This window comes from Rhinolophus hipposideros, assembly GCF_964194185.1.
Source record: "Rhinolophus hipposideros genome assembly, chromosome: X".
NCBI classification, from domain to species: domain Eukaryota; kingdom Metazoa; phylum Chordata; class Mammalia; order Chiroptera; family Rhinolophidae; genus Rhinolophus; species Rhinolophus hipposideros.
In genome coordinates this window covers 123139833-123166977 of record NC_138046.1, presented here as the reverse complement: position 1 = coordinate 123166977, position 27145 = coordinate 123139833, and the positions used below count along the sequence as shown (strand labels likewise).

Here is a 27145-nt window from a genome sequence, read left to right as displayed (position 1 = left end):
GGGTAGAGTCACCCCGCTTTTCAGGTTCAGCTCAAATGTCACCTCCCCCAGGACACTTTGCCTAAAAGGCTAAGCCCCCTCCTCGGAGATGTCATACAAACGACTGTATTTTCACAGTCACTTGTGGACTGAGGGTCTCTGTTTCACACGTCTGAGCCCCTCGTGAGTCTTATCTTTGACATTGTAGCAATCCATCAATATTAGAAGAAATAAACGGAAGTGATTAAAGTACTGCTTTTAAAAATGGGGAAAGGGGGACAACAGATCCAGCATGTACAGTCGGTAATTTACATGAAAATGAGCCGTGAATGCTGTTCCCATATTCCTTTCTTTGCTTATTGGCTAGCAGGACATACCCACTTTCCTTGGGCCTTCTCCCCCAGTGGGGAAAGTACCTCTGCTCAGCATTTTGAAACCATGCCCGAGGGGACTCTAGGTCCTGGGGTGTGGGTTGCCTGGTTGGCGGCTGAGTACGTCCAAAGTTGGTTAACACATGAAGTCACTGCCCTCTCCCCACTACCTGCCAGATGTCCCCCGAGTGCCAACTGCCCACCTCGCATACCGCTATTTCAAACCGGCTTTAAGGAGTCTTATCTTTTTCACATTTCACTTAGTTCTATACGGCGAAGGACATGATGGGCTCATATACTGGGCTCAGGATTTGAAATCATTTTTTTATTTTTTTTTTACTGGAATCCCCAGGAGATGGAAACTAAGTTCAAATCACAGGAAATCTGACTCTAAGTTTCTTCACTTAGGACTTTTTCAAATTTGTATCCACTCTCCAGATGTGTACGACGGGGATGGTGAGAGAAGTCTGAGTGGAGTCGTGAAGGCTGGGCTCTCTTTTTACTTCTCCCTACGCCCTGCACGTGCTCGAACGTGTCATGTGTACAAGCAGCAAATGTCTAATCGGAAAAACAAAACTGTCCAATGAGATCAGGTGTCTCTGAAGGTAGGTGTCTGACATCGGGTTTCTGAGAAGCAGAGGTGGAGACTGGGTTTCCCGAGAAGCAGGGGTGTGTGTGCGTGTGATATATTGGGGGGCCGCTGTCAGTGCAAGAGGAGGGAAGGAAGCAAAAGATTGAGCTGAGTGGGGATGTGGCCTCAGACGGAAACGTGCATGAGCCTGATCCCCAGCCCTGAGCACCAACTGAACGAGAGGAGCAGACCCCAGCAAGGGGCTGCCCTCCTGTATCCCCTCAGCAGTGAGCCCACGGTCATGATGTGGCCTCATCAAGAGGGAGGACACATTGCCTTGCTGGCAAGATGGTACCCAAAGGCCAAAGGTCAATCTCTAATGGGGAGCAGCTGTAAGCCATTAGCAGCTGATACAGGAGCCGGCGCTTGGCGGGGCAAGGGACAGGTCACGAAAAGCATCTCCGGAGAGGGAACTGGTGCCTACAACCTATTTTCAACATTTCAGAGACTCCGAAAGAAATAGCACGTTTTCCTAAGGTGAAGGTGCAAAGACAACTAAAATTCCAAGAACATCCACTTACCAGTCTACTCTGGCCACGCGGGAGCCCGCGTGCTGATCCGAAGCTTGCAAGAGTTAGGCATGTCTTTGATTAATGCAAAGAAGAAAACTAGGTCCTATTTAATAAGTGCCATATGTTGATGGACGACACACTTGCAAACTACGGGGTCTCAGGGAGGTGCACTGGGAAAGTTGAGAGGTGGCCCACTTGGGAAGTGCTTAGACAAAGCACCAAAACTATTCATACAAGTTATACAATAATTTGCACAAGGCATCGCAATGGGGCAGTTGCAATGACCCCTGTCCTATTTTTCATACACAAAAATGTCTTTCAATAATACAGACCTGTTTCACTGATTATTGCAAGCCCCCACCCTCAAAACTGTGGAAGAGTCAGATTTCCAGCAAACCAGGCCAAGTGATATATGGGAACCTCTCCATTTCTGAGTTAGTGCCGGCAGGTACCCAGGAACACGTTCGTAACTTTACCTAACCCTAAAGTTTTATACTCAGGCACTGAAACACACAACGGTAGGTTGCACAGTTGATCTGGGGAATCCATTTCAAAGAAATGCAATAACCCCCTCATTGACAGTTAAGTTTTTTAAAGTCAAAACAGTTGCACCAGGTAACAGTAACTTTTTAACAGAGGCCTCCAAACACACATACATGTATACACTGTATCACAGATGTACACCCATTTAAACATACATAAACATATACAACATAGCAATCTGTATTTCCCCTGGAATGATAGAGGGCACAGAAATGAACAACTCCAGAACTGTTTTCTAATGTGTTTTTAAAATGTTCCACCACAGTCACAGTGAGATGGGCTTTTGAATCACGTACAAGGGAAAAAAACTAATAATATATTAAAAACATCAAAATGTGCCACCATGAGGAACCTAATGTTTCTTGTGGGTCAAAAGTCAGAAATTTCTTAGAAACACAGCCAGTGACCCACACGAGGGACGATGATGGCCAGACCTGAGGCTGGCCTTTATCCCCAGGGACTCTCAAAAGGCCCGGCCACCCAGGAATATAACTGAAAACTCACGGCAGGGCACATGACACCGCAGCGCTGGAGAGACACGCCACAAATCTCTCCTCCAAAACTCTCGGAGCCTGGGGCGGATTTGTGGCTGCTACGGGTTTCTGATGCCTTAATTGTTTGTTTACTTTTTCTTGGAGGAGAGACTGGTCTTCTGAGTGGAAGGAACTAATCACCAGCTTAGTTCTCTCTTTTGCCAAAACAAACAGCTCCCCATTACCGCCGGGGGAAACCTCTGATCTCTAATCGGCTACCTAGAGAAGCCTATCGGAGGTACTTCACGGCGTGAAAAATGTCCCAGTTGGCAAGAACCTCTTAACACTAATAGAATTCTAGAATGAAGGGCCGAGCCTGCCGGCAACCTGCCACTTATCTTCCAACAAAATTCCACGCACTTCTTCCCTGTGCACTCCCGAATTCTGGCCAAGAAAGAGTCATAGTCTCCCTCGTCCACTGCACACAGACTGCTGTTTCCCTCCAGCCTGATTCTCACGAGCGGCCTTTGAGAAAACACAGGCAGGCAAAGAGCGAGTGGCAGGTGTGCTGACCCTTCGCGGGGTGAGTCTGTCCCTGAGCTGCGAGATGCAGCTCCCTTGGGTCACGGAGGCAGGAGGGGTCTCCATGAGGAATGTCCAGCTAGCACCAGAGAGGGGGTCACTCCCACGCGAAGTGGGATTCGCCTAGGAAGACACGGAGCGGTTACAGGCACCACCTCCCTCCTTTCCCTCTTCTTTCATCTTCTAGTGATGCTGAGAAAATAAGTGCAGGGAAGGCTGTTCCCAAGTGAGCATACCTGGGCAACCTGCAGCCATCCCTGTGTGGGACCGCCAGGCAGAGTGGGTCCAACCCCTTCCCAGAGCTCTGCACCCTTCACATACGAAACGTAAACCAAGGCTGGCTTCACGGACAAGGGACAGTGCACGTGGCCCCTGGGGGCTAGCGCGCCGTGCCCACCATGTTGAAATTCTTAATGATTTTCACCTTTGAGTTTGTACTCTGTACGTGGAGTCTGACGGAATACTGGGCCGTGTTCTGGGGGCTTGGAGATCCTGCTGCCTCTCACTGCCCCCTCTCCTCCTCAGGACAGGTGCTTGGCTCCCCAGCCCCTGGCCCCTGGCACCCCACCCTCACCCAGCCTCTCCCGCCTCACTCCTCGCCTCAAATGACTGTCACACTCTGCCCCCTGCAGGGATCTGGGTGTGGGTGCCAGAAGGGCCGGGTTGAAAATGCATGCCGCGAAGTACCCCAGATCTGGTGGGGGCTGTCCTCTTCCCATGCTGGCAGCACCCCGCTGTGGGGTGGGTGGCTGGCCAGAGTCCAAGAGTCCACGGATAGAAGCCTATCACCCATCCTTGATGCATGTACCAACTTGCATCCAGCGAGGAGGCTGAAACACACTTGGGGGTTGTCTGTCTGCTATGGGTTGAGCAGTAGGAGGGGGAGACCCATAGCTCAACTTCCCGAGGACCCATCTAGAACAAAGTGCAATGCATTGGTCCGGTGACGGCAGAATAGGGCACCGGGCAAGTGTCATGCCTGAGCAAACGTGTGCACGCCAGGCCCCCGATACCTACGCAGGTCTACACACATCCTGCAAGATACCTTTGTGGGGCGCCCATTGGCCACACCATACATTGGGCACTTTGGGGGTGGGGTCCCTCGCTTGCTCCTTCCCACCTTCCTGATTCTGGTTTCTGCTTGTCCTTCTGGCCATCTCAAGTCACCCTCCAGAGAGGAGGGAGAAAATCCAAATTGTGTAACGCTGGTGATTCTGCATACAGATGGAACGCGCCGACATTTGCTGGCACTGCTCAACATAAACGGTGAAGTCTATACCAATAACTTTAAAACACCAGGACACGTCGAGAGAGAAGGGCCACAGAAGAAAGGAGAAAGTTTTACATTTTAGTTCCTTTAACAACACTTTTTATCCTTGCGCTTTGACCGATGGACCGACCACGGGTTTTCATATGGCACCGGGTCCCAAAAATCGGGTAGTCAGTCCTGAAGTAAATTAACCAACTAACCCATAAAATCCTAAAATTAAAAACAAACCCCCCCACAAACCGGTAGCTGCCCTTACTGGGAACCCAGGTCCACCATCTACGTATTAGCTGTGTGACATAGATTAGCTGCCTTCTCGGCGTCTCCTTTCCTTATCCGCTGTAGGAAAGGTGTGCCTTCCTCTCCCTCCCGTGGTTATTGTAAGGATTAAGAGAGCAAGACACCCAGAAAAGGGACTGGTTGTTAGGAATGTTCCAATGAGTATCCACACATTAATATCACTACTCTCATTACCCGCAACACGTATTACGATCGCCGGGCAGCTACTGGTCCCCCAGGGGACACAGGAAGGGCTGGACGGTGGACAGCCCCAAGCCACCCCTCTGCCTCGGTGCACAGCACGTGTGCCTGGCTCCAAGGCCACGTCCCTGCTCCACACCCACAGCCCACACCTCACCTTCATCCCACTGGTAAAGGGATGTCCTTCCCACCCGCCTCCGCTGGCAGGAGTGTAACCACAGGTACATGTGATGTGCATGAAGTTGGGCCGATCATGTGCCGGGTACCTGGGCCCTGCATCACGAGCTGGCTGCTGATAACCTGTGAGGGGCTCCCTTATCCTGTTTCTTTTCATGAGTGGGAGCAGCAGTCAGTAGTGAAAGGATGCAGTTCAGCCTCCATCTCCCATTCAGGAGGGAATTCTAAGCTCCTGCAGGTCAGGGCTGTAGGTGCCGGATAACTCAGGGGTCGCCCATCCCCACCCCTACCTGTACGCACAACAGTATGAAGAGCCTGTGCTTAAAGGACTGGTTGACAGCCAATGGCCCACGGTGAGGCCGGCGCAGCCCTGCAGAGGTGGAGGCACCGGGTCTGCACCATGGACCTACGGACCTCCACGCTGGGAGGCAGGCCTTGGAGACGTGCAAAATGCATGTATTGGGGGGGGGGAGACCATTCAACGCCAGCCTCCTTTGCAGTACGCAGGCCACGGCCCAAGGCAGTCCTCTGTCTACGCCATACACTGTACAGGCTGGGTTCTTCCTAGCCAAGGCCTGGTGGCCCTCACACCTGAGTCTACACACCCAGGTGGCCTCAAGGATGGAGGCAAGTCTGCTTCCATCCTTCCAAAGAAGCCCAGAACTGTGGAACAGACGTTGGAAACCAGCGGCTGCTGCAGAAACAGCCTTCTGCTTCAGTTTGTACGCACAAGTGGGTGGGGTGGGGTGACCCTGATAAAAGGAGAGCTTCCAAAAGCGTCCTGTGGCCCAGCCTTTCCCGCCCTTTAATAAACACCACATGCAGTGTAATGAGTTGGCTGCGGCTCATTCTTCCATGTACTCCCAATTATTTTTAAAAGGGAAGCTTGGGATTTTATAAGGTGAGCGTGCTGCTGTCTTTTTAAATCTTAAGAAAGCCTTAATCCCTGCGATTTCGATAAATCAGGTAGGCATTACAGGTAGGGTTAACCCTCCGAGAGTGGCTTTGCAATTGATTGCAAAAGCAGCAGTTATTAAGTCCTAACTGAGTAATTTGCAGCTAATTAAAATGTAATCAGGATTGTCTGGCAATGTGTATTCTGTCAGCAGTTTTTCTTCCAAAGAGAAATCATGCCAAGAGACCACAAGAAAAGCCTTTCATGGGACTTGGCTTGATCTGAACTGCTTCTTTAGCCGCTGAAACTGTAAAACAAATAAATTACAGCAACTGACAATGCACTAAAAAGAAAAAAGGTACTCTTTCTCCCAGGAATGGGCTTCCCTGTTTTGATGTGTTTTCTTCCTGTTGTTGTTTAAACGATCCTGTAGCATCTTCCCCGGAGGGTTACTTGCAGGGCAGCGCAGTGTTGACACCAGGTGGCTGGGCAGGGGCCCTCTCCAGGATGTCCGCGTAATTTCACCCCGGGAGACGAGCCATCGGTGTTCCCTTCCCCAGGACCCAGAAGGGCCGCAGGGCTGCCAACTGCTCTGAAACCAGCTAGACGCTGCTTCTTGGGGAACCAACTGAACCGCACAGGCCCACTTCGCGAGCTGCGTCAGTCGCCTAAGCTCCCAACTTTGAGTGCGACGCGAGGTGTCTCCCCAGCTGTCACGCCAGTGTGCACACTCCCGAAGCTCACGGGGAGATGCGTCCCAAACTCCATCGTCGTTGCAACCGTCTCCTCTCGCAGCGTAATTCCCAGGCCCCTGGGAAGGTCCCCTTCCCCGCGCCCAGGGTATTTCTTAAGGACAGAGGGCTGAGCTTAGAAACCCCTAAGGAGACGCTCCCACCCTACCACCCCGTCTCCTTCTGGCCTCCGCGGTTTTCCCTCCTGCGGCGAGAAGTTGGGGTCTTAGAACTGGTGAGCAGCTGGGGATGGAGGCGGGAAGACCCGGGGAGAGCAGGATGGCAGACGACAGGAATAAGGTGTCTGCGCCAAGGACCTCAGAGGGCGCGCTCTCGGAGCCACTGGGGAAGGCAGCTGCGCGCCGCGCCTCCGCGGGGCCGGGGAGCGACCCCCGCGCGCCCCCGCGCCCTGCAGCCCCGGTTCCTACGCAGGTCCCGCGGGGGTCCTCGCCCTGTGGACCCCTCCACAGGCGCCAAGCGTGCCTCTCCGTGGACCTCTTACATACCCTCGTCCCCACAAGCGCTCGCCCACCCCCAAGCTACGAGGGCAGGGCACACAGGGACCCCAGGACTCCGCGGAGCACCCAGACACCGCCTTCTCGAGTCCCGTACCCCCTGCTTCGCTTCCCTTATTCTCCGCGCTGGTCCCTGGCAAGACCTGGAAGCTTTGGGCTCCGAATTGGGGCGCGCCCCGCCGCCGCCACCACGGCCCGCCCCGACACACACGCTGGGACACCCGGCGTGACTGAAACGCGCTGCCTGGGGCCCGGAGGGTGGGCCCGAGCCTCTGGCCCCATGGAAGACGCTTCGCTGCACAGATGCGGCCCGCGGGCACCTGCGGGGCTGGGCACGTCGCGCGGGTCCCCGGGCGCGCCTCGCCCGCTGTGTGGGCAGCGCCCGGAGTTCGCGGGACTCGCCACCAGCCCCCAGCCCCGAGCCCCCGCCGCGCTCCCAAGTCGCGGGAAACTGAGGCAGCGCACCCCCACCGCCCCTGGGAGTGCGCTCCCGGGGCTAACGCCTGTGGCCGGCCGCTGGGAAGAGGGGACTTGGGGAACAGGGGGCAGCCTTCTTTTCCCTCTCGGGAGCACCGAGGGGGCCGCCAGGAGGGTGCACGCCCCGAGTGTAGGTCCACGCGGAGGGGCGGGAAGTCTGCGCGCGGAGCCGGGGCGCGCGTACCTGGAAGTGCTGGACGAAGGCGGAGATGCGCGTGATCTGCAGGCTGAGGCATCTGGACGCGCAGCGGGCGCGCTGGACGCTCCCGGCCGACAGCGACTCGTCCAGCCGCCGAGCGGCAGCCGCTCCGGGGCCGGCAGCCAGGCAGCCCCCGGAGGCCGCCAGCCAGAGGCACAGGCTCAGGGCGGCCCCGGGCGCCCCGGGCACCATGGCTGCGGGTCGGGGGCGCGGGCCGAGGCTCCCAGCTCCGCGCCGGGGCCGCGCTGCCGGGCACCTCGCGGCCACCGCAACTCCGCTGCAAAGTTCAATCATTCAACTCCAGCCCCTGCGCTCCCAGCCGACCTCCCTCCCTGCGCGGCCTCCGGGGGTGGGGTGAGGGTGACAGGCGGCCGCGCCATTGGCTGCAGGGAACGTGAGTGGCAGGGGGGCCGGGCGGAGGGCCGTGGGCAGGTCTCCCCGCTTCCAGCCCGGGCGCTCCGAGGGCGGGCGACACGGCGACACGGCGCACCGGGTGCCCCCTCTGCGCCCTGCTGGGGTGGTCGGTCTCCCACGCGGCCCCCCGTCCCCACCGACTGCATTTGCTCCCTCCTGTCGCCGCCTTGTCCCTCATCCAGGTAAACGTCAGGTGAGAGCAAAGCCGGGCCCCGTCTTGGGAAGGTCTCAGTCCCCCCAGGACGTCACAGCTGCTGCAGGATGGACGGGGCGCCCCTAAGTCGTAGGTTCCTCTGCCATCCCTACCCCGGGTGCAAGCCGCGCTCATACTTTCGCATATTTCCAACTGCCCTGTTCCAAAGGAGTAAGAGCTAAGCAACGGAACTGAAATGGACGTCAGACGAGACAGAGACCAGGCAGAAACATTTCATTAACGTTGGTCCCCTCCCTTTCTCGCTCTCTCATTTCTTCTTTCCTGTCTGCACTCCTTCCTCTCTTCCTTCCTGCTTCCATCCCTCCCTTCCGTCCTTCCTGCATTCCTTCTTCCCTCCTTATTACTACCTGGGACAGGATCTGAGTATACAGCCAGTGAATGTTTAAAAGGGACCCCCACACGTCGTTTCCTTGGGTCTCTCTTTTTCTAGCAGGCACTCCTCTCCTGGTGGAAGTTATGCAAAGCTGAAATCTTTCCTAAACTCTTTCTTCCGCTCGTACAACACTTGCCCCGAGCCTCTTGATTCAGCCTTTTCAGCAGTGAAATTGCCACCCCATCATCCCTTTTCATCTTTCCAATGCGCCTTCACCCCACATGTCCTCCCTCCCCAGGTAAGGCCATGCCAAGGAAAGGGACACGGTGGCAGTTATATAGCACACCACCTGTAACAAAGCTATCTACTTCCCTGAGCTCCATGGGAAGTGAGTGCTGCAGACCACTGGCAGGCGGAGACCCCAGAGCAAGCTGTCTTGGGGCATGGGGGTGTTTATGTAATGCGATGGAGTCAGAAAGACTCATGCACACTCACATTCAGGTGCAGGGCAGCTGGTGACACTCCTGTGCACGTTGTCAGACAGAAGAGCGCTTACACATTCCCACATACACGACGAGGCATCTACATGCATCGGCCTGTCACACACACACCACAAGGCTCGATTCCTCTTTGGGCGGCAGAGTCTACAGCTTTTCCCAATTTCTAGCCCTTTCCCCTATTCTTATACACACTTTCCACTCTGCGACTTGGACATGGTCCTGTTAAAGGATGACAGCTCTGTACAGTTATCCTATTGTACCTAGGAGTCTTGATTTCAAACACTTCATCTCCTGTGGACATGTCTTCACATAGTCAAGTCAGCAAGGCCAGTACCATGAATTGCTCAGTACGTTTCTCAGTGAATGAAAAAACAGATCCATCATTGCATTCCAGCATTCTGTGGGCGACGCCGGCCTCATGGGTGGGTGACCTTGACAGTCCTATAGGGCCCCCTCTTAGAAGGATCCACACTTGGTTTCATGTGCCTTGTGTCCCCATGTAGAGTTTCATTTCGAACAAGGTTCAAATGATGGGTAGCCAGCCCCATCTGTAGGTCCCAGCAAGACGATATTATGCCTCAGCCGGAAACAGAGAAAATTTAGGTGTGAGCTCACATGCGCTCAATAGTTTGTTTAAAAAGATGCCCAAAGCTGCCAACAGAAATCTTTTCAAAGTACGTTACACATAATTAAGACAGACCAAGAGGAAGGAAGCTGACCAACGGTGACCCCAAGTGGGAAGGTGGCTGAAGATAAAGCCTTATATCCATGAATAGAAAGTGTAACGTCTGAATACAGGAATCGTTTTCTAAATGTTATCGCTCTTGTTTGGGAATTTAAAAAAAAAAAAAAAGACACTTCCAAAGGCCGTAGCAGATCCTTCCATAGTGTTTTAGAGATTTCAAGTTAAACAAATATCTGATCTTGGTGAAGTCAAGGATATTCTGAATGCCTACACTTTCTTACGGTAGCTTTGGTTTATAACTTTGCAGGGCATCTCACGAAATTTACATTCTAGAAACGGAAATCGTAAGGACATGCATGGCAACCTGTTAAAAACAGCTTTTAAATGTCCAAAGGGATCACTGTAATTTTTTTTTTAAAAGCACTGTGTGTGCTACCTATAGGACCCCCATGGCAGATTCATTTCCGTAAATCAATGCATTTTATAATAAACCACACAAGCAAGCATGCAGTTGGCTGAATAGAAAGCTGGCGGTTCAGTGGATTGGACCACCTCATTATACATATACTCAAAGAATACTTCTGGTTATATTGCTTCTTTTAGAATTGTCACAGACACCCTCTCTGATTATGCTGGCCTTTTCATGTTATTCATTTTAATTGCCGTTTAAAGTAACTTTTCAAAGCAAAATATTTTGGTAAAGTCAGAGGAACAGTTGCAAGGTAGTTTTTTTATTCTGCTCACACACGCCCAGTTTCATGCACCATGGCCCAGAAGGGTCAGCACGTGGAAGTTCTCTTTCCGCGGGGCCTGCTTTAGCCTCACCCTAAGGTCACGCAGGCCAATCACGTGAGGGGACAACTTGAAGTGTGTGTTGAACGAATGCCGGACACACGGACTGGTGGGAATCGTCCTGGGGCGTCAGGAAGAAAGGGCTTAGCTTGTCTTTCCTCCAGGTCGGCTTGAACCCCATGATTGGAATTGGTCTCGACGAGGAATGAACCTTCTGGTGACTTCAGTTTGAGTTCAACAAACACATGGATCATGGAGAGCAGACAGTCTTACCAGTAGGGGTGTCATCAAAGAGAGACCAGCATGTGCGGCCGTCTTGATGAAGTTATAGAAGAAACACAACACAAAGCCCTTGGCCTCAGTTTCCAAAAAGTTAGCTCTGCTCTTCCTTGCAGTTTACTTAGGGTATCTGTGTTTATTTGTTTGTTTCCTAGCAGAGACTAAGAACCCCCCGGGGACCAGCTCAAAGCAGACCCCAGATTAAGGGTCAACGTGTAGGGGAGGGCGCTGGCATCTCAATATTTGAAAACCACCTTCCTCAGGTGATACTGGAGTAAGTGAGCGAGAAACTGGTGTAAAGGGAATTGATCGGGAAAACATGCACCCCATTAAAACGGGGCAGAATCTTTGCTTTCAAAAACATGTATGACCTCATTTTGTTGAAATTACCTTTTTTTAGGTCTGTGTGTTGCTGTGGATTGGACATACCAATCCATTCTTAATAAACACGTATGTTATTTTTCTGACACGTTTACCCAAGACTCTCTTAGACTCATTGCTTTTTTGGCTAGTGGCTAATCTTTTTAAAGGCTTTCCAGCGACATCTGATAAGGATAAAATATGAAGGAAGCAAGAATGAGCTTTCTCTGAGCGATACGCCCATGGAGCAGTCTCTCCAAAACTGGAGAAGCCAATACTTTAATTTGATGGCATGATGAGTCTCTAACCAAATGCGGTCCCAGATCACTGGTTAGGGGCTATTGGGAACAATGCAGTGACGGGGAGGGAACTCACAGATGAGGTGCTTTCATTTGATGATGCAATACCACACACCTTCTCTCAGAAAGTGCAATGAACTTGCTGAAAAGAAAATGGGAGAGAAGCAAGAAGGGTTGCCTGGTAGGGCCTGGGCCCATACTCACGTTCACATGGCCAGTCTAAGTTGTCAGGAGTGGGCTCTTCTAGATTCTTTCTTCTAGATTCCTTCTTTAACTGTGCTTTCCTCCTCCAGACTCAATTCCCTCTGCTCAGCTTTGAATGAACGACCCAGGGAATACGGAGAGAGCTGCTAACGGAGAGAAGGAAATAGTGAAATGGGGGGCAAGGACGCCATTAACAGCTGAATGTATAAATATCAGATTTGCCTCTTTTGTAACATGATTTCAGGCAAGAATGCGGGGGCGAGAGGGAAGCTCTACGGTACTGTACGGACCTGATCCCTGATGGCCAATGTAATCATTTTACAAAGGAAAAATGTAGCTTTTTGTGTAGGATCACTGAATATACACTGCACTCTTCAGAAAAGAACACTCTCATCCATTTTTCCATCATCTGCTTTCCTTGATAATCGTGCAATGTGCGCATTCTATCCGGACACAGCTCTGGCAGGGAACACCTTTTCCTCTTCAGCGAGACAACATTTCAGGTGCACCATACGCAGGCGTAGAGGTACTATTTTTATTCATCACCCCAACGGTTGCTAAGATTCCACTAAGCAGTATTAGAAATGTGGTTGCTATTACGTGTGTGTGCGAAAGAACATCTTACATCTTTAAGCCTTTTTTTCCTGCAAAATATACAAAGAATTGTCGGCCAACACCATATCGAGCTACCACTGCTTTTCAAGAATTGGTCTCCCTGCCCATTCCCTCCCCTCCCCCATCACCACCAAACCATCCACTAGTGATACATTTTTCTGCAGTCAAACTATTCTAGGTTGACTCATTCTAAAGGTTTAATCTGTTACTGCAGTAATCACTAAAATTAAAATAATTACTAATACATGAAATATATCGGAAGTTGCATTTTCATGTTTCAAGGATCAGCTCTATAGTGATGGCTAAGCTGGAGTGTGAACGCTTTTTCCCTCCCAGCATACCACCCCAGGGATTTTTTTTTATTAGTTTCTGGTGTTCAAAACAATGTAATAAACATTCACACCCCTCACAAAGTAAAAACCCCTCTCCTCCAATCTGCTACCCCTCTGACATTGTATGGAGCTGTTACAATTGCATTGACTCTATTCCCTATCCCGTACTCCACATCCTGTGACTATATATATATTAAATTATAGTTGACATTCAATATTATTCAGCTTCAGGTGTACAGCGCAGTGGTCAGGCACCTACATTGTCCATGAAGTGGTCTCCCTACTAGGACAAGTGTCCATCAGACACCCTGCAAAACCTTTACAACATTATTGATTATATAACCCCAGGGATTTTTAAGCTTAGCACATGCGATGGCCTCTGTTGGTTTCATTGTGTCACTGAGCATAACAGCTGCTGGGCCATGCAAGGAACATTGGGTTCTGAACACATTGGTTTCACAAGACGTTCAATGCCAATAAAAGTGAACACCTGTCACAATGACTAGGCCATTAAGTGATATCACCCTAATTGTAACATTAGCCACATAAGCAATCATAAAGACACGGGGTTCTCATATCTGACTTCACATGTAAACTGGAGATGTTGGAAAATACACAAATAGCCATAAAGGAAATCCTACTTATTAGCCAAATGCAGGAAACGATTTAAAATATGAAAAGCAACTTGTGTGTTTCTGGTTCTTGAACACGACCCAAAGATTCCTGGTGTGCCCCCAAACATACATTTTGAGAAGCATAAGCAAATTAAAAGAAATTTCAAGTAATATAATTTGAACTAAATCTTAAATGATGTAACTTTAACTAAAAACCTTATTTTCCACTTCTGAGTGGCTTACTTTTCATGTGCAATTAAGGAGTTTTTCAGCAAAATATTTAAAATTTTGTAAAATGAGATTTTTTTTTTTAAAGCTTTTTGAAACGAAGCGCAAATAAGCAAGCATGCTTTGATTCTGAGTTTCATTCCTAAACATGAAAAGAAACCTACAGGTGCTCTTCAGAAACACTGAAACTCCATTCTGTCAAAAGACTTAAAGTGGATTTTTCTTTGATGTTTCCAAGCTCATTGAAATTTACAATGAGCCATATAAATACCATAGATTTGGAGAGGCGCTTCAAAAAAAAAAGGCGCTTCAGAAAAATCGAAAGAGCAGCTTTTAACAGGAAACAGCGGCACCTGCTGGCCACATAGATAAAGTGCAAAGGACCTTGAGGGAATCCTACATTAATTACTGTTAGTGCTAAATTGCCAACTCTACAGCCTGAATCTGAATGCGATAAGCAGGCAATAGACTCAGGTACTGCCGACTAGATTAATCTAGTGTGAATTGAAACATAGGAAGGTGTTCTTGTGTAAATACAGTCACGCTAACTGAATTACAGAAATGAGCTTTGCAGCCTTCAAATGCATCGTTCCTAGCTTTTAACCACTTCTCAAACTATTCACCACAAAAGTGAATGACAAAGGTGGCTGTGTGTGATCACAGTCGAGGGAGCTTCTGTTCAGAACACCTTTTCTGCAGCTCACACATTGTGTGCTTCTTAAGATTTCACAAAACATGGGAATATATGAATAAAATTCAACAGCAGGGGAAACTAAAGCAAAGAAGGTTGACAGGCTTTAGCTACAGTGATAGTGAACAAAAAGGGGACCCAGAAACTGCCTTTCAACGCTCACTGGCCACTTTCGACTAGGTGAAGTGACAGTCAAGACACAAAGATAAACACATTTAAGAACTTGAAGGAAACACTGTGATACCCAGAGACCAAGTGAATAGACCGATGAAGGTAACTAAGGCATGAATTGATACTTTTCTCTTCTGAATCCACAGGAGAGAGAAAGAAAAAGAAAGGGAAGGGGGGGGAGAGAGAGAGAGAGAGAGAAAGAAAAAAAGAAAGAAAGAAAGAAAGAAAGAAAGAAAGAAAGAAAGAAAGAAAGAAAGAAAGGAAGGAAGGAAGGAAGGAAGGAAGGAAGGAAGGAAGGAAGGAAGGAAGGAAGGAAGGAAGAAAGAAGAAAGAAGAAAGAAAAAGCAGCACTCCCTAGGACCAAACCAGAACAAAAACAAAATTGTTGGTTCCCTTCAGTATTTGCAGTATTTGCTATGGTGGCTACTTGAAACCAGGGGGAGAATATTCACCTCTCTGGTTCCATTGTGGGTGTTTCGAAAGGCCAAAAAAGCCAAGGTCATTCCCTTCCCTTCTCCATCCAATTGCTTCTGGGCGACCTAATGCCTACCCCTTCTTCACACACCCACACTCCCTTTCACACAAAATGTGGACTTAGAATTCCAGACGATGCTTGCAGAGGCCAGGCGCTCGCTTGCAAGCTGTGGGAAGTATGGACCGAGGGTGCGGAGAGGTGGGTTACTGATACTGTGAGAGGTACTGAAACAATGAAGGCCTGCCTGAAGCACGCGGAAACTCATCAGACCGCATCTGGACTCTGCCTCCCAGCCATGCCATTCGGCTGCTTTAATGCAGCAACCCCGGTTACAACGGTCTGCAGGGGACAGCAAAGGGCACGGAGCCACTACCAGCATCGCCCTGAGGGCTCAGAGGGCTGGAGCGGGGACCTGAAGCTCAGCCCCAGGGCCCCAGGTGAAGCAGCTTCCCACTCAAAGCTTCAGAAGCCAGTATTGATTGGCACTCCAGCAAATCCTGAGTGAGGTCCAAGGAGGAGAAGAAAGAAGTGCTCCAACCATCAGAGAACAAAGCAGGACTTCAACAGACACGAATCCAAGACTAGAGGACGAGTTCTTAAAGTAAACACAGAATGCACTCCTTAAAGAAATAAAATAACAACAGTAATTATACATATAGTAAACTTAAGACATGCGTTTCATCAAAAATACCTTCAAGAGAAAAAAGAGACTCATTACGAGAGTGGAAGAAAATGCTTTCCCAGTACACACAGCTGACACATAAGAGAATGAAGACTAGGGAAGGAATTCCTACAGATCAATAAAAATAGCACAAACACACCCATAGGAAAATAAGGAACGTTGGAAATGGCAGGCATGGGCAGATGAGGAAACACGTGTTTCTAAAAAGATTCAGCATCCCTGGGGATCAGGGAAGAAAACACCTACCATGCACGTGTCCAGAGTGGATGCGAGTCTGGGCCCTCTGTCCCGGGTGCAGTTTAAAGGTGACCACACTACGTTGCAGCGTTTACACATCGCTGGTGGCCGTGCACACTAACATGCTCACTGGGGAAAAGGGCAGACGTCCCCTCTAAACAACCGACCGCTCACGCAGCTGGTGATGCCAGGTTCCGTCCAACCCCAGACCCACGAGCGCACGTGCGTTGTCCAAACAACACAGCAGCAGCAAGTGTTTCAGCTCAGCTCCCGTGAACAAGACCTGGAAACCAACAAAGCATCCATGGGCAGGAGAGCAGATGCTCCAATGCTCTTGCTACTCCCATGATGACACAGTAGACAGCCGTCAAAAAAAGCTGATTGCTGAGACGCACGTGTGAAAGATCGACCTTAGTTTATAACAGCAAGTGAAAACAACCGCCCGCAGGTTGGAGCTGGCAGGATACCCTTTTGACAAAGTCAAAGCTAACATGAATAAAAACGACTTATTAGTAACCATGTATGTGCACAAATCCATCTAAACAGGAAAGAGAAGCGTTGGCATGGATTGCAGGGTCACGAAGGACAAAGCAGGCGGATTGTAAAAGATGGAGCTTTCATTGTTGGTGACGGAATTCGCTAGTACCCTTTCCACTATTAACAATGAGTAATTAAACAGCTAGCTGAATAATGTAAAACAGGCCATCGCTGGAACAATGAGGAAAATGTCACAGACCAGGAATTATGTATAATCTATCCAACTCCATGTCCCTGAAATTTAATTTAAAAATATAATGAAGCAAAAAGAACCGTGCCAAACACTACATGTTTATTTAAGGGGCAATTCAGGGGCCAGCCTAATACAATATTAAATGTATTCTTTGTTGAAAGAATGAGTCAAAAAGCAATTCTTTTTTTTTTTTTTTTTTTGTCTTTTTTTCTGGGTGCAAAGTCACAGAAGGATAAGGCCTAGTAATCCAATGTTATCCTTGGGAATAATAAAGAACAAAAAGGTAATGCTCAAATGACTAAACAGCGTTCACCTCAAGAACGAACTAGCTCCACACTTTGTGAAACTGTCTCGAAACCCTGGCAAACAGTATGTCACTGTCAGAAGAAATTAGAAGGTAAAAAGTGAAAGAGAAGGGATTGAGTCACTGGGAAAATGTGAGAACGACATGGTTTAAACCACCAGCTCCATCGGCAAGAATGGGGTCTTCGGTGGACCTCATGGCTGCCCACTGAGAGGGCAAACCTTGCTTTTCAGTTCTTCGCTCTCCCAGGAAATCAAAATGTGAGGATACAGAGATAATATGCAAAACCACAGGCTGAACAAGGTCAATAGGCAGCAAGTGTGGGTACAAAAGAGAGAAGCTACAATGGTTAAGACAAGCCAGGGACGTGGCTACTGCAATCACACGGCCTTTGTTATATCCATGGGTTGGTAAGGTCTGGGCACTACTGGGTTTCGTCATAGCCAAACCATGGGTGAGCCAGGCTCCGGCATTTAGGGAGGCTCTGAGCCCCAATATGTCATTGAGCCAGGGTCTCTACTTCACATGGGAGAGAAAGGTTCCTGTAAAGGGGTAGCAGTCGCTATGGAAACCGATTCTAGTCGCTCCCAGGCCCAAGGTCCCTGGCACAGTTGTACAGACGTAGGCACACGGTCTTCAGTTCTGCTTGGGGACAGGGGGACCTGTCCCTATAAGGATGGGGTCTTCCTGTCAAAGGCTGAGTAACATTTACATCAGCGCTGAAGGGTCTGGCAGACGTTCCCCTATTTGACTAAACACATAGTTTATTTTCATTTCCCCCCGCACCCCCATTCATCAAACCATACATACATCCTTGGAAGTCAAGAAAGTTTCATTAAAAATCAGCCAGAATTGTCTTAGAAATCGAGGTCCGAGGCAACGACGACAGTCCTGTGAGATCTGTAGATAGCTCACAGAAACCTATTTCTTTGATTTTGAAGGAGGTGGCGATTTCTCCCATCGGTAACATTCTGTGACATCTCCTGGACATGCAGAACCAACGTAGGTGCCACCAACAATTGACGGAACTCACCGGAAGTGAGCAATGGCCACGGCCAAGCGTGTGCACGTGCGGGTGAAGAGGACTGCCGCCTGCCCGCTGTCAGGCCTACAGGGATGGTGAGAGGACACTGACCGGACTGTGAGGTTAACTGTGTAACAGGAGGTCTCAGAGTCGGCAAGCGAGGTAGCAGGGTCTAGCTCATCGCCTGGTTATGAGGCTTCCATGCAGGAATCCTTATGCCCTGCCCAAAAGCCTGGGGCATCCACGGATGTCATCACACAAGTCCCCATTTAAACCTATGTGTTTCTTGTTTGCTGTATTGTCTGGGCTGGATGAATTTGTCTACACCCCGGTACCTTCCGTGAAGAAGCAGGGAGTATCAGAGAAAGGAACCCACATTTGTCCCGTTGGACATAAGAATGGGATGAGTGGTTGGAAAACAAAACAAGAGCTGCAACGCTGAGTGAACAGGTCAGTTCCCTTCAAAACCCTTAAAACGAGGCTGTGGTTTCTAATACGGGGCTCACCTACGCCTCAGCTCTGCTTTGTCCCTGGGACTCCTCCTGCCACCTGGCTTGACAACCCCGCTGGATTTCCCTCCTACCTTCGAAAGGTGTGTGGCCATTATTTCCTTCCAATCTTGCACAATTTCTAGCAGATATTTCTAAAGCAATTCTAGAACCATCATGCCACACTTTACAATTACATTGACTGACTCTATTGATTTTTATTTTCCCTGCTAAACGGCTAGTCTGGCGAATGTGAAATTTAAACTGCTGACTCAAAATAAAGTCATGAAACTGGGGACATAAAAAAATGTTGGAAGATCATTATTAGCTGGGTTTCTAAGACTAGCTGGCACATTAGCATGACCCACTAGGAGTGCATCACATAAAACGGACAGTGTTTTTTATGAGATTATTGTAATGTGTGTCCTTATAGCTGCAACGTGTGAAATCTGTCTCTATATCTACTTGGGACGTGCCAGTAGGTGGCTTAAAACATTGTGAGTTTCATGACTGTTACCTATTCACTGTATTAGAAATCTCTCTCCTTCCAGAGCTCTTACTGTTTCTGTCGCTATAAACTGGTGACATACATTTTAGCAAAAAGTTAGAAGATGTGGTATTTCCTGCTTTATATGTCATATTCTCGAAGAAGAGCCAAGTAGTTACTTATCTCTTAGACGTACCTATATTTTATGTGCTTTATTTGCATAATGTTCCTATACGGTCAGATTAAAAGCTCCCTGGAACTTTACGTAAATATTAAAAGAGCAGTAAAGTAGTCATTAGAGGTTTCACAAATCTTAACTTAGCATTTTCCAGGGGGTTAAGCACGTTATCATTTGGCTTGCTGTTCGTTCAGGAAGAAATCCTGGCTTGTTGCCTTGTACTTTGGTACTTGGGGATTATCATTTAATATTAACTAGCCTGCAAAGGAAATACCATTACCCAAGTCTTCCTGATGTAACAACAAGGTTCAGACAAATAAAGCAATATGCCCAACGCACACAGTGGGTATGTGTGGACTTGTTACCCAAACCGAGGTCCAGCTACTCCAAAGCCCAGGCGTTCTGCGTGAGACCATCATTCCAGAAGAACAGGAACAGAAGGATTTAGCGGGAGGAAGAAAGAAATGGGGAGGCAAAATAAATGTGCCGAAGGCTTCATCAGTGATGACGGGAAGTTAAAGGCTGGCGCTAAGATCATACACAGAAGTTGGAGCTTTGTGAGTGAGCGGGAAATACGAGGAACAGTAATATTATCTCAGGGAGCTACTCAGAAGGATCACACCAGCCGGGATAGTAGTGAGCCTACAGCCCAGGACCCAAGGGGCACGCAGACCAGCTCCAAACGTCTAGAAGCACGGATCCCGGAACGCACGGATGGCCATCGCACACAGCCACCATCTCATCCATGGAGCAGAGGTCAGCACATTTTACAGGCCGTCCAGGAGTCTAAAACAAATTTGCCAACCCCTGGTATAAAACACCGACGTCATGCTGCGCACACGGCCACCCTCATGTGACAAACCACTGGGCCTGCCTCCCACCCGTATGCTCTTTCTATTTTGCCCACCAATGTCATTTTCCGTAGGTCCCTGACACAGCTTCCTTACATCTGACAGCCTCTTACCAGCTGCTCTGACACACTCTGTTGCTTCCCGCTGCAGAAGCTGTGTGGTGGGTCCTTCTCCTTCACACCATCAGCCAGTGTCAGCAGAGCGAGCTCTGAATGCACAAAGTAGCTGATGGCCTCCTCCTCGCTGCCCCACATGGCCTACCCTCACTCAGGTTATGTCCAATCTCCCCCTGGCCCTCACGGCCCTTCTTTCCTGCTATGCCCGCCTCTCTCTGATCTCGTGTCATCTCCTTGCTCTGGCCACTGCAGCCCCAATGCATATGTCCTGAACTTCAAGTTTGTTCGACCGTCCGAAGCTTAGCTAAGGCTCTTTCTCATGTCAAAGACATGTTTACACTCGTCCTCTCCCTGTCCTGAGCTCTCTCCTCTGTTATCACCATCGCATTTGCCTCCGGGAAAATAATTCCACCAGTGCCAACGAAACACTCCTTGTGTTTATGAGTACTGCATTTTGAATGTCATTAAACAAGAAATGCAAATGTTCTCAACATTCTCAACACATAAAACGTGGTGTAGACGTCGATTTTCATTCCTCAACCATCAGTATTAAAAAAGTTATAAAATGGGTGGTAATAAGCAGAGAAAAATGTTTGGGTCAGGTTCTGATGTCTTGCTCTCTACCACAATCACTCCCTACATGCTGTTCCATGTTTCGCCCTAACACGTGTGTCCACCTGAAAACACCTTCTGTGTTCACGTTTATTTACTTATTTTATTTACGTGCTTGCTCCTTCTCTCTCTCTGATTCGATGTAAGCTCCACAAAAGCAGGGTTTTGTCCACCAAATTTGCCACTGTTGATCCCTAACAAGAACTCCACGAGTATTTACAGAATATTGAGACTCCTCCCTGTTTACAGATATAATGTTATTTTGTGACACATCCTGCTGGTACGTGGATGAGATTTACAGCCTTTGGGCCAAATGGAGGGACTCTGCTACTTTACAACAGCCCAGCTTTCTCTCAATGGTGTGTGTGCTGGTGCTTCTTACCGTTCCTGACCACACAGGGTACTGCTTACCCCTTTCATACTGTTTTCTTATGATTCTGGAACATTCCTGGCCTGCCTACCCTTAGGGTTTTTGTCCGTGAAGTTTCCCCCGCCTGAAATACACTGGTGGGAGCTTCTTTCGTAACTGACGTGTCACCTCTGTGCAGTGTTTGCTCAGAAGCAACCTCTGGGTTCAGCCCACCCTGGCGTCCGTATCTAAAGCGATTCGCTGCCGCCACCCCGATATGCTGGAATCCTCTTGCTCCACTGTACCTCCCCGCGACCCTCTCATGAAAGCCTCACCACTCTCTTAACGTCTAAAAACACTGCAGCATAAAACTACCACTATGTAAAATATAATAGTGTAAAATACAAATACTTACAAAACGCTAATTGCTCATTATGTCTCCCCAAAAAGGTAAGCTCCACAAGGGCAGAAATCTTTGTCCATTTGCTCCACTCCTTGAGCCTGCCTGTCTTACTCTGTTTGGGCTGCTATGCCAAACATACCATAGGCTGGTGGGGGGGGGGGTTGACAACACACATTTATGTCTCACAGTTCTGGAGGGTGGACGTCCAAGGTCAGGGTGTCAGAAGATTCTGTGTCTGCTGAGAGCCCCCGTCCTGGTTCATAGATGGTGTCTTCTAGCTGTGTCGTCACCTGCTGGAAAGGGCAAGGGGCTCTCTGGGGTCCGTTATAAGGACACTAGTCCCATTCATGAGGGCCCCACACCCATGACCTCGTCATCTCCCAAAGCCCTCACCTCCTACCACCATCACACTGAGGGGTAGGTTTCAACATATGAATGTTGGCTGGCGGGGCCGGGTGGGGTGGGTGGAGTGGGGATACACAAATATTCAGACTAGGGCACTGCCTGCCTCACTGCTACTGGGGCTGATGCCCGCAAGGTGGCCTCTGAGCAGGCTGCAGCTGGGATTGGCCAGTGGCAGGTCCTGGCAGGTGTCTCCAGGTGGCTGTGCCTTTTTTAAGATTCCAGCCCCTCTGGATATGCTGGCTACGGTTGGCAAAGCCACGGGGTTTGGAAATCACTGCCTCCTTCATCCATTCGTCCCCTGGGGGTGGAGCGGTGGCTCTGCACGCTCGCTGCTCTTTGCTTTGCCTTTCTGTCCCTCATGGGTTGTTTCCTTTTTCCATCACCTTCCCTACCTTCCTGCATGAAACTCCCTCAGTTACAAACACTCAGCGTGGCTTCTGTTTTCCTGGCGTATCTTGCGATTCTCTTTCTTCTGGTTGTTAGCAGATGTCTCGGAAGGCGGAGTTACATGGTAAGTCATGAGCTTGTCCATGTCCACTCACCACATAACTCCACCAAGTCTCTTAGCAGCTCAGCACGTTTGGCAGGGAGGCTCTGGTTTTATAGGATCCCCTCGTTATCGTAAGACAGGTGCGTCGTAAGTCACCCGCTGCAGACAAGAGCTGTCACCTGATCTGAGGGGCAGTGGCCTCACAGGCAAATATGGCAAAGTCACTAATCATGAGATTTCAATATAAAGAGACACATTAAGTGCATCTCTGCGTCCTCGTCGTGCACTGTGATGCCTGGGATATAACAGTTACCCAATGAATGCTCATTTGGTGATGAAATGAATGCATGCACTGACAATATTTAAAAGCATGCACGCTGTGTATCCCACATTGCAGAACAGGGGAGCATAAGAGTTCTGCCAACCCAGGAGCATATGAATGAAGAAAAATCCCCTAATCTGCAACAACAACCAAAAAGGGCCAAGGACGAATGTGTATGAGTCACCAGAGGAGGGACTTTCTGGAAGGATCTCACGGCACCTGGACGGCCAGGGTGTTAGCACCAGGCCCGTGAGCTCAGGTCCCAATTTCACCAGCATGCCCTCCATGCAATGAACCCCCTAGCCAATGCCTGCTGCAGCACAACTGCCATGCAATCTGAGCCTCCCCCCCCAACCAATGCTGCCTGCAGTATACCCCTCCATGCAATCTGAGCCCCCCCCCCCACACACACACACAATGCAGCCTGCAGCAGTTCCACGCAGAGTTACCCTGCAGAGTTACAAGAGGCTCTGATAGATTAAAGGGGACCCACGCTGTGCAGCCTGGGCTGCAGAGGCACAGAGTCTCTCCACTGACCCTGACCAATCATCTGTCAGAACAGTCTACTGTGGTGTCCTGGCACCGTGCCTGTCCCCCAGGGGCCGCACAGCAATGCCTGACCACACTCTGATCGCGTCTCGGTGGAATATCCTGCGATTCCTTCTGTAGCCAGGAAGATATGCCTGAAAAGGACCACCAGTGAGGGCGACCATGTCCAAGCCCCGTCTACAGCCACTTCTCCTCCATTTCCCTCAGCTCCACAGCCAGTGCTCACGGCGTCTGGCTTCTGGCCCCTTCTTTCAGTGTTGTCTTGTGGGACTGACGTCATGCGGAGCTGATGCCGTGCTGGGGTTCCTTTTACTGCCTGTGTACGTCACACCTGTGTGATTCCATCTGGTCTCCTGTCTCCTTACCCACCAGGCGCATGGAAGGGTGGCAAGCCCAACGCCAAGGCTGCTGTGCGGCTCCCCAGCGAGTGCATGACCACGTGGCTTGGTTCCAGCTTCCCGTCCATGCCTTCCTCCCTGAACGGGCTCCCATGCCCCTTCCTGGGGTAGCAAATTTCAAAATAAGTTGGTTTCAAAAATAACCAACTCCGGGCGTCCTGGTGTGCCCCAGTTGTGTAGGACTTCCTGTCAGTGAGGTGGCCACAAACACCTTTGCTATTTTTACGTGGTTTATACATTTCCCCACACACACCACATATCTGCCTGCCAAGATTCTCCCTGTGCAGCCCAGGACTCTTAGGCAACAGCCACTAGGAAATACGGGTGCTGAAACAGTTGATGTTGTTATATCTTCACATGGTTCTTAGTTTACGAAGTTACTCTGCTAGCTGTCCTCAACGATCTCAAATCCAAAGAGATATCCTTTAGGAAAAAAAAGATGAGTTCATGAAGCTGCCAGGCCAGTAATAACGTGCTGTACTTTGTCACCGAGTATGTATCTCATGCAGCTCTACAATATGAAGTTCCCCCAACTCAAAATGCTTAGACCGTGTGCAGCAGACCCAGGAGCAGAGAGAGCACTAAGTTCAGTATTAGGAGCTAGCTGTGCAGGATTGTCCTTTTGCCACCGAAGCCCTGTTCTTACGATAGCTTTAAAATAAATTAAGTAAACGCGCTGACTTTGTCAGCTATCACTCGCATGTGTTTTCGATCGCAGCTCTTGTTCGTTTCGGAATGCTATAAAAACTGAAATTCGTTTTTAATTATAACATGACTGTGCTTTGGCAACGTGCGTCCCAGATGTGATAGGCGGAGAATGAGAAGCAGATTTGCTTCAGCACGGCCTCAATACGGTCCTATCCCAACACCTATCGGATCCCAAATGTCTCGCGCTCTGCAGGGATGGATGGGAGCCCCGCCTTTTATTCTCTGCCACCAGAAAGACAAGAAGCACGGGGGTGGGCGCTGCTTGCCTGTCCTGGCAGAGCCAGGGGGGCCCACCCATTTCAGGGTGTTCAAGGACATTCTCAGGGTCATGCAATGTCAAGTTTGGTGCAAACACGGTCTTAATTGCTTATTTACGCTCTTCAGAATCACACATTTGGAGAGGGGGAGCTGGAGGGGGAGGGAGAGAGATTGGATGGATAGACAGAAGGAAGGAAGGAAGGAAGGAAGGAAGGAAGGAAGGAAGGAAGGAAGGAAGGAAGGAAGGAAGGAAGAAGAGAGAAAGAAAGGAGTGAGGGAGGAAAAGGAAAAGTAGGAAGCACCTTTACCCCATCTATAACTGCGTCATATTCAGAAGAGAAGAGAAAGTACGAGTCACTGTAGATACAAATGAGAGTATAAGTAAAATGTAGCTTTTACTACACATGCTATACACACGGGGAGGGGTGTGGAGGAAAGCAGGCCCAGAGGCAGGAACTAGCAAAGGAACACATTTCTTCAGGGAGTCTTAATGTCATTGTATGCGGCTGGGTGTGACGACCAGCTTGCACAGAACAGGCAGCCCTGATGAGTAGCTACAAGAAAACAATCACCGCAGGCACACGTGTGAGAATGGTCCTTTGTTCCTGGGTCTTTCTTCCATTTCATTATTGGGGAATTCTCCCTTCTGCCCGACAAAGCAAACACTACCATCCATTGAGTGGTGGTTACCATCTGTTGGAATTTCAAGCCTTGGTTTGGGGATTTATTCCCCATACTTGTTGACATTTCCTGCGTTGAATTAACATGGAGAACTTTCATTACTATTGCCCCGTGTGAGACTTTGGTATCTTGCGTCCGTGCTAGTGAGGCATTTCTTTACAGGTGCACTTGACCACACAGCTGGAAAGATCCGAGACGGTTTCCCCTGGATAATTTATTCCATATGTACCCAGCAGCCAAGCATCTGGCAAGGGGCCAACAGATATGATTTAGAAAGCCTGAACAGCTCATGCAGGAAATAAGTAGCCGACAGATAAAGAAAAATGGCAACTTTATGCCTTAATGGCAACATAAACTGCCTAGAAGGGACATTTATCAGTTCAACAAGAATCGATTTTCTCTCTCAATCCCCATCACCAATCTTCTCTTTCTCAAAGGCAGCAATCTTTGCTCCGGTAATTTATTTGTTTATGTATAACTAGTCCATCTCGAGACTGTCTTGAAGACGTCTTTCTCAGGCACATGTTTTATCTTGATCCCGGGTGGAAAATAATAATAACCAAGTGAACTGTCGAAGGAGGTACAATTGGTGGCAGGGTAAGATCTGATTTAATGTGCATTACCAGGCATCAGTGCAAGGGTTATGTGAATCCTGACACAGGTAGGCAAATGGCTGGTTGAACTTTACCCCTTAAAATCGTGAGTTAAAGAGACATGAACTAGCTGAACTGTCGTATTTTGTTCCACTTGATATTTTAAAATGGAATAAGCCAAAAGAGAGCTCATTAGTGAAAACCTAAACTCAAAGGGTTTCCGGCTAAGTCGCAGAAAATGGAAAGTTCAAATGAATCTCAAGACGGCATTTTAACTAGGTAGATAAAATTATTTAGGTAGGTGCAAAGGTAATTGCAGTTTTTGCAATTATTTTTCACCTCTTAAACTGCAATTACTTTTGCACCAACTTAATAATTCTCGTGTTTGCATAAACACAGAGAATGAAGAACTGCTGTTTATTCAACAGTCATTCCTTCAATTGAGCAATCATTCATTTAGGAAATGTTTGATTTCCTAAATGCCTGGGAGTAAGCCAGGTTCCATGAAAATAACTGAGTATGATCAAAATTTCCCCTCCCAAGGGTAACAGTTAAGCGAATAATAGCCACAATATGTGGTGTAAGAGGTATGAACCACTACAGACAGAAGAAAGGCCACAATTTTCTTTGAGAACCAGAGATGCTGGATTCTAGCAAAGGGAGAGTGTGAGGTGATCTCTGACCCAAGTCTCCCACGAATCGGTAGGCGTTTGTCATACGTGGGTGAAAGAAGACAGCGTAGTATAGACAGGGAATAGACCAGGTGTGATGACCAGGAATCAACGATGGTCCAGCCCAACCAATTCCTTGATTCCAAGGCAAAATACTTAGTCGGCTGTCTATTCCTCTGTTTTCCTATCTGTAACATGGAGACACTAATGAAACCGAAGTTGCAGTCTATTAAAAGGATGAAGTGAGGTCACAGATCCTAAATGCTTAGCACAGGACCATTAAATGCTGATCCCATGGGGCGTTCCATGTAGGTTATCACCCCTGCTCTACCCTGAGTGGGGGACGAATGGTGTCCGGCTCTCCCAGCCTCTCCCCCAGAAGAACGCATGTTACTCTGCAAGCAACACAGAGCAGAAAATGAAAATTCTGGTTATTTACGTGAAGCACTGCAAAGCGATGTGTAATGACCCTCCAGGCTGTATATGGATCTCATAGCTCTGATTTTTCTCTTCTAGGATTTCTTGTCATTTTAGTATCATGTTTCATGTTGTCTTTTACTGGTAAAGACAGTTTATTGAACACCTCCTGTA

General features: G+C 49.0%; 1 protein-coding gene across 6 annotated transcripts in view; it reads right to left on the bottom strand.

The window, feature by feature from the left end:
- The window catches only part of ANOS1 (anosmin 1), a 518012-nt gene that overhangs the window by 149090 nt on the left and 341777 nt on the right, over positions 1 to 27145 (bottom strand). Inside the window, exon 5 of one of the 6 annotated variants that reach the window (XM_081042144.1) lies at positions 11893 to 12038. The exons of 2 other annotated variants lie outside the window; for them this stretch is intronic. Coding sequence is in view for 2 of the 4 variants with exons in the window: in XM_081042139.1 (XP_080898265.1) it covers positions 7818 to 8126 (309 nt within the window). In the remaining 2 variants the exon portion in view is untranslated. Of the gene's footprint in view, positions 1 to 7817; positions 8136 to 11892; positions 12039 to 27145 lie in introns of those variants that run through there. 3 more of the 6 variants (XM_081042143.1, XM_081042139.1, XM_081042140.1) reach the window with 3 other exon arrangements.